Below are 8,406 nucleotides of genomic sequence, written 5' to 3'. Positions count from 1 at the left end.
TTACGCCTTTTGATGTTTATCTTCATTGACTTCCCAAATAATATGCCTTTTCCAAAAAATTACTGTTAGATTAGGTTTGGTTCGGAGGACGTCTCTTCCTCTTTGGAGCGGTTATACACTTCATGTGTTAAATATTATAATCATTTTTTATTTCGAGAAATTATCCACATAATTGACAAACTTTGTCGTCATTAATTTTTGTTTTTTTTAGTTTCATTTGTATTTTTTCTTACGCGGTATTTTTTTGAGTTTTTAGTCCCCAAAGTTGCACACCTGCATTTGGAAGCTCTCTTAATCCCCCAACCCCTTTGTTGACATAAACGCTGTTGTACGATGGGCCGGTAATTCTCCCCTCCCCTCTCTCAAGAGTTCAACAACACCGTACCTTACCAAGGCTTCCAAATGCAGGAGCACCACGAAAACCCGAAAAAACCCATGACGCACACGTTTTCCCTCGAAAGAGAGAAAAACTTGAAAGTGTACCTTTGTGTGGTCAGTTTTTTGAGTTTTATTCCAACCTGCGGGTGTATAAATTTTTGATCGCGAGTTAACGCGAAACTAAACTCCTTGCTACTGCCCTTTTTGAACTTTTAATTTGTAGTAGTAAATCAATATTCAGTCGTTTAAATAAATTTGTTTTGTTTTGTTATTATTTTAATCCGCTGTCGCGTTATTTTGCCGCCTCCCAGAACCTACGATTATTTTTTCAGTCGGTAATCGGCCGGTTCAGACTCCAATTCCTCCCGCTCTCCCACATTTTTGGTGCCGAAACCCGGGAAATCTTTAGATGAACTAATTAATTTCGAACAAAGTTAATTATGGCAAACGTGACACCCGTAGACGTAGACAAGTTAGTAAAAGCGCGAGGCGCGTTACGGTCTAGTACAACAAACGTGATAAGGACTATTGATGAGGAAACAAAGAAAAGAACGCCAGATTTAGCTATGATCGAGGAGAAGCTAATGCAGCTTAAAGAAAAAGAAAGGAAACTACTCCTTATGAACGACCAAATCCAGGATCTAATAGACGACTCGCTGATAGAAGCCGAAATTCTCAAGACCGAGGAGTGCCACGAAAGAATTATCTCCTGTAAGTTCAAAGCCAGCAAACTTATTCAACGTGGTGGAGAAAGATCCCACGGCAACGGAAACAACCAAGCTGCCGCCGAAGAAGATCGGTCGTCATCGTGCGGGTCCTCCTGCCAATCCCAAACTCCTTTGGTGAAATTACCAGTTCTGGAGATAAAAAAGTTCCACGGCGATTCCGCGAACTGGCAATAATTTTGGAGCCAGTTTGATGCCGCAGTTCACCGAGCAGACCTGGACCCAGCAGTTAAGTTTACCTATTTACGTTCCTATCTTGAAGGCAAAGCCGCTAGGGCGATCAGAGGCTTACAGCCAACGGGTTTAAACTATGATTCAGCCATAAAAGTCCTTGAAAAGCAATTTGGTAGGAAAAAAGATATCATAGGCGCTCACATGAAATGTTTAACAAGCATGACTAAAGTTAAAGACTCAAGCGACGTCGCCGCGTTAAGAGTTCTATATGATAATTGCGAAATCCAGATTAGGAGCCTAGAAAATTTAGGAGTATCCACGAGTAGTTACAGCGCGCTACTTACGCCCGTTTTAATGGACTTAATTCCGGAAGACATAGTTATAGCGTTTAACCGAAAGTTTGATGATAGCGAAGATTGGGATTTAGATGACTTATGCGAATTTCTACTGCGTGAAGTCTCGAGTAGAGAGAGAGCCGCGGCTCTGACTAGGTCCAGAAAGACAGACAGCGAATCCAAAAGAAGCCAGTCTGACGCTAGAGGTAGCCATTCCCGTCCCGAATCCCGACCGAAAGGCAGTTTCTCTGCTCTGAGCGTTACCTCAAGCCAAAAGTTTTGTCTTTTCTGTGACGTAACTAGTCACTTCACGACCGAATGCACTAAACATAGTCCAGACGAAAGACGCGATATAGTGATGAGTAAACGTCGATGTTTTAACTGTCTACGCGAAGGTCATAGAACTAATGATTGCCGCGCTAGAGTAAGACAGTGCAAATGGTGTAAGAGAAAGCATCATTTCACCCTTTGCTATAACAAGGACCAAGATAGAGGTCAAAGCACGGAGCCAAAATCGGTGGACACTCCAGATGAACAACCAAGAGAAAACCCTCCCGCGAATATCGTGTCCGCGATTTCTAATAGCTCGAGCGTCATATTACTCCAGACCGCGCTAGCTACCGTAAAAAGTCCTAACGGTCAAACCTCCAGTCAACTCCGCTGTTTATTAGATAGCGGAAGCCAGTTATCTTTCATTAAAGAAGAAGATTCGCGCCGTCTCCAATTAGAGGTCATCGGAGAAGAACCTCTCCGTATTAATCATTTCGGTAGCGACACTCCCGTTTATTCCAAAAGAAGGAAAGTTCGCGTAGTATTGTGCAATATTCATGATCCTACAATTTCAATTCCCGTTATCGCGTTTGAAACCCCGCAAATATGCGGATCGGTTGTTTCAATACCCAGTGGCGAAATTGTGCAAAAAATGCAAAGTAAAGGTCTAGTTATGGCCGATGAACCGTGTACCGGTCGTCAGTATGATCACGCGTCAATCGAAGTGCTAATCGGGTCGGATTTCTATTGGGAAGTCGCGAGAGACCGACACGAACGTCTCGGGAAATCAACAGCCGCGATCGAGACGATTTTGGGATGGACCATCCAAGGTCCTGCTGAGTTAAGCGTGAGTCGGTCGGTAGTCAGCGTAAATTCCGTGACGGTAATGAGAGTAGCGGCGGAACGCGTCTCGGAGGAAGAACTTGTCTCGCGTCAATTACGCGCCTTTTGGGACCTAGAAATTATGGGAGTCAAACCCGAAGAACTAGAAAAACCCCTCCAGGACGACGTCCAAGAATCCTTTAACAAAACCGTAAAATTTGACAACAATCGCTATGAAATCCAACTACCCTGGAAACCAAACAAGGATACTCTCAGCGATAATTTCGCCGTGGCAAAGAAACGAACAACCAACCTGCTAAACAAGTTAGCATCTAATCCAGTTTTATTGAGAGAATACGATGATATTCTGAGAAGCCAACTTCAAGAGGGAATAATCGAGGAAGTAGACCCGTTTGCAGTCCCAAAACTAGCGTATTATCTTCCCCACCGCGCTGTCGTCAGGGAGAACAGCGTCACAACCAAAGTCCGTGTTGTCTACGACGCCTCGTCCCATAGCCAAAACTCGCCGTCCCTCAACGATGTCCTAGAGTCGGGCCCAAACCTTAATCCCGAGCTTATCCAAGTTCTCATTCGTTTCCGAGAGCATCGCGTCGCCTTCTCCAGTGATATCGAGAAGGCTTTTCTCCAAATATCTGTAAACCCTAGTGACAGGGATGCCCTCCGATTTCTTTGGACCTCAGACATCACCAACCCGAGGAAAGCCGAACTAAAAACCTACCGAATCTCTCGGGTACCGTTCGGAGCCACCTGTAGTCCATTCCTTTTGGTAGCAACGCTACAATTTCATATCAGTAAATTTGAAGCCGATTTCGAGGAGACCTGCAAAATCCTAAAATTAAGCCTGTACGTCGACGATTTACTGGCTGGAGCCGCAAACGTAGAGGAGGCGCATAAAATCACCGAGGAGAGCAAATTCATAATTAGTAAAGCCGGAATGAATCTCCGTAAATGGAATACGAATTCACCAGAGCTCAGAAAGTTATGGGGAGAGAAGGATCCACCCCCAGAAAGCGCCACTCATAATCTTTCCAATCCAGGAGAACTGAAGGTCCTCGGATTAATTTGGAATAGTCAAGAAGACACTCTAAGTTTTGAGGTCAACAATTTGTTGCAATTCCTCTTAGAAAAACAAGAAACCAAAAGATGGGTATTAAGATCCCTCGCGAGAATTTACGACCCGCTGGGCCTCCTTTCACCTTTCACAGTTCGCGCCAAATTCCTTTATCAGCAGCTGTGGGAGTGGCAAGACAAACAGAAGAAACGCAAGTTACAGTGGGATGACCCACTTCCGGAAGAATTAGCAAGTCCGTTCAACAACTGGTGTGCTGAGATTGCATCACTCCGCAAATTACAAATCCCTCGGTTTTATTTCTCCGGAATTCCAGAAAATAATCGCGTTACGTCAGAATTGCACTGTTACGTAGACGCGAGCGAAAGAGGCTTCGCCGCGGTTGTTTACCTGCGTTGTCAAACAAAAGATGGAAAAATACAGACCAGTCTGGTTGCCGCCAAAACCAGAGTTTCCCCGATAAACAAGTTATCCATTCCCAGGCTTGAATTGATGGGTGCGGTCTTAGGCGTTCGCTTAGCTAAAAGCGTCACGCGCGCTCTCATAAATAAGCCGGAAGCAGTTCACATGTGGACTGATTCAACTATTGTACTGAGTTGGATAAAAGACAAGTCAAACACCTGGCGCCCCTTTGTCTCGAATCGCATACGCGAAATTCAAGCTAACTCCGATCCAAATACTTGGAATTATTGCCCAACAAGGGATAATCCGGCAGACTTGCCAACACGGGGACGAAGCGCGGAAGACCTCTTAAACAATTCCAAATGGTGGCGTGGACCACAATACTTATACGAACCGAACTGCAAAATTCCATTCGGTCAAAATCCTAATCCAGAGCCATTCCCGACGGAAGTCTTAGATGAAATGAAAACAGAAGCTCGCCTAGCCGCTCAAGGAGTTGTGTCCACCGCCATCAAAACAGATCCGCCTTTAAATCTAAACGCATTCAGTTCAATCACCAAGATATTTCGCATTACTGCCTACGTAATGCGCTTCATCCGTATCGGTCGCGGGGAAAAGCCAAAGGGACCCTTAACGGCCGAAGAAATACGCGATTCCGAACTCTTATGGGTGAAAATCACCCAAAAAGATGTATTCCACTCAGAAATAAAAAGGTTGAAGGCAGGTCAAGAAGTAGAACAGGAATCCCCAATCCGTAGTCTAGATCCCAAACTAGACAATGCTGGCCTACTCGTGGTAGGAGGAAGATTGAAGACTAAATCCCTAACATACAGGGAGACCCATCCCTGGATTCTTCCAAACAACCATCGGTTTTCTGAGCTACTCGCTCAAAATTGCCACGCGCGGTTGTATCACGCCGGGGTGAATGACGTACTCGTGGGTTTACGGGAAACCTACTGGATAGTACGCGCGCGTCAACTTGTCAAAAGAATAGTTGCTGGTTGCATTCTCTGCCGACGGTTTCGCGCGAAGTCCTGTACCGCCAGAATGGCTCCCCTTCCGGAGGAGAGAACCACACCCGCTCCACCTTTCAGTGTCATAGGTCTAGATTACGCTGGACCGATTTACAATAAAACGGGTGAAAAGTGTTACCTCGTTTTGTTTACGTGCGCGGTCACGCGCTGTATTCACCTTGAATTCGCGGAAAATATGTCGGCCGAGTGTTTTTTACTCGCGTTTCGCAGATTCGCCGCTCGTAGATCCATTCCGAGCATTATTTACTCGGATAACGCCAAAAGTTTTAAACGCGCGAACACAGACTTAAAAGAAATTTTCGCAAACATGCGGAATCCGGAAGTAATTAACTACTTCACTGATTTAAAAATCCGTTGGCGGTTTATTATAGACCGAGCCCCTTGGGTTGGCGGTTTTTATGAAAGGCTAGTGCGATCTGTCAAAAACTCATTGAAACAAACTTTAGGATCTGCTAGCCTATCAAATGTCGAATTATCCACAATTTTAGCGGAAGTTGAGGCCACTATAAATTCCAGGCCGATAACTTTCATGTCCCAAGAGGTTGGGGACCCAATCCCACTGAGCCCCGCCCACTTCCTGGTTGGTGGCCGGTTAACTGTGTTGCCATCGAGAAAATTCTCAGAAAAAGATATTCAGCCCGTCACGCGAGAGGACATTAGAATCCGATATAAACACCAACAAGCCTTGTTGGAACGACTATGGACCCGTTGGAAGCGAGAATATCTCCTTGAGCTGAGAAACGCTCATCATCTAAGTAGAGTTAAGTCGACCCCAGAACTAAAGGTGGGAGATGTCGTCATAGTAGAAGAGAACAGGATGCCCCGTCTCTGTTGGAAAATCGCGGTCATAGATGAACTGTTTAGGGGCCGCGATAATATTGTCAGATCTTGCATGTTAAGGTTAGCGAATGGGACCAAGATGAAAAGGCCCATTAAATTGTTGTATAATTTGGAAATTGCCAATTGAACCCTACTTTGAGCATTGCTCAAGGCGGGGGAGTGTGTTAAATATTATAATCATTTTTTATTTCGAGAAATTATCCACATAATTGACAAACTTTGTCGTCATTAATTTTTGTTTTTTTTTAGTTTCATTTGTATTTTTTCTTACGCGGTATTTTTTTGAGTTTTTAGTCCCCAAAGTTGCACACCTGCATTTGGAAGCTCTCTTAATCCCCGAACCCCTTTGTTGACATAAACGCTGTTGTACGATGGGCCGGTAATTCTCCCCTCCCCTCTCTCAAGAGTTCAACAACACCGTACCTTACCAAGGCTTCCAAATGCAGGAGCACCACGAAAACCCGAAAAAACCCATGACGCACACGTTTTCCCTCGAAAGAGAGAAAAACTTGAAAGTGTACCTTTGTGTGGTCAGTTTTTTGAGTTTTATTCCAACCTGCGGGTGTATAAATTTTTGATCGCGAGTTAACGCGAAACTAAACTCCTTGCTACTGCCCTTTTTGAACTATTAATTTGTAGTAGTAAATCAATATTCAGTCGTTTAAATAAATTTGTTTTGTTTTGTTATTATTTTAATCCGCTGTCGCGTTATTTTGCCGCCTCCCAGAACCTACGATTATTTTTTCAGTCGGTAATCGGCCGGTTCAGACTCCAATTCCTCCCGCTCTCCCACACTTCAATTATATTAAAACGGCTTGGAGCGGTTATACACTTCAATTATATTAAAACGGCTTAAAGTATTTTCATAATGAATATAACATAAAACGCCACTATTTGGTTAAGCTAGGTTAGTAATATTTTATAAATCACTTGACAATGTTACGCCTTTTCCAAAATATTGATGTAAAATATTAAAGTATTTTCATGATGAATATAACATAAAAAAAATAAACAAATATTAGGAATTGGTTTTATTATGTCATATTTTGCTCATTTATTACTATTTGTTTCTTACAATCCTTAGTTTTAAAATAATTATTTAGAAAATGTTTGGATCTAGTGTTCATTTTACGTAAGCTTTAAATTGTTTTAAGTTCATTTAATTTTTGCCAGCAAAGATAAAATCTTTGCGTTTCCGGGATTTTATTTATTTAAATTATATCGGGAAAAACCCGAACGAGGGGGTAGCCACTACGTGAAGTAGGTGTACATTTGGTTTCATAATATTTGAAGTATGAAAAAATACCGAAAAGTAATGTGAAGTGGATTCGAAATATTGAAATATTGCAAAGTATGGTGTATTAAGTGTAATACATGTAATACGAAGAATATACAGAGAATATGAAGAGTATAATGATAATATTCGAAGTATTTCGCGAATCCTTACGAATATTAAGAATCTTAGTGTAATCTTTTATAAAATCGAGAATCTCGCAGTATTTTATGTTTCCATCCCAAATTATAACCGTGGGAAACAGAGTATCTTGGATTTTAGTCCAAATTCCAGAACTTTCTCACAGTAGATACAGAGTTCATACATACAACATAGCTTTACAGTGAGTAGGAGATTGGTAGTGCAAGGCTTCCGATTGGCTTAAGCTGTGACCTGACGTTCACTTGGGGAGTTTCAACCCTTTTCCATCTACACTTTGAACGCCACTTATACTGGTAAAGGGATGATTTATATTCGCAAGAGAGAGGTTAAGCAAATTATGTTCTGGCGCACGTGATCATTAATTCCACAATATTTAACATCACTATAAGCTCAAGCTCACTTGATGTAATAGAGATTACATCAAGTGAGCTTGAGCTTATAGACTTGTACTTGGCGTATTTTTGCTCTTTACTTAATCTTTCTATTATCTATACGTGTTAAAGGCTTGTAATTTTAGTCTCGGTTTATTTCGATCCTCTGTTGTTTGACTAAGCTTTGCCTACGTTAATCAAGGCCTGTGAACGGCGCCGATTTCTATTTTCCGTTTGGAAATTTAAGTTGCCGATTCTCTCACCTGAGAGCACTATTAGCTGGACTTGAGGAATATGAAATGTTCATTTTCTCGCGCTTGGCATTTTAAATGCTCATTTTCTTTCGCTTGGAATTTTGAATACCCATTTTCGCGCCCGTTTCGGTCCAGCTATCAATGCCATTTTGCGGTAAAATAGGGAGAAAATATGAAGTCGCGTTTCTTAAACGTCGCCCCCTTCGAAATTACCGCGCACAGGCCTTGATTAACGTAGGCAACGGACTAAGCAATGACACTAGTTCTTGGGAGTTT

At 42.6% G+C, this 8,406-nt stretch overlaps 1 protein-coding gene across 1 annotated transcript; it reads left to right on the top strand.

Moving 5' to 3' along the window:
- Window positions 1-402: 402 nt before the first annotated feature.
- On the top strand, window positions 403-6,197 carry LOC149644225 (uncharacterized). Its single transcript, XM_089850334.1, has 3 exons — window positions 403-492; window positions 813-1,220; window positions 1,293-6,197. Exons 1-3 carry the CDS (start codon window positions 403-405, stop codon window positions 6,195-6,197), a joined length of 5,403 nt encoding a protein of 1,800 aa, XP_089706460.1.
- Window positions 6,198-8,406: the final 2,209 nt, after the last annotated feature.

Source organism: Phalangium opilio, unplaced genomic scaffold (assembly GCF_054372755.1).
Source record: "Phalangium opilio isolate 3A_F unplaced genomic scaffold, DU_Popi_V2 ptg000090l_1, whole genome shotgun sequence".
NCBI lineage: Eukaryota > Metazoa > Arthropoda > Arachnida > Opiliones > Phalangiidae > Phalangium > Phalangium opilio.
This window is presented reverse-complemented; position numbering and strand designations above follow the sequence as displayed.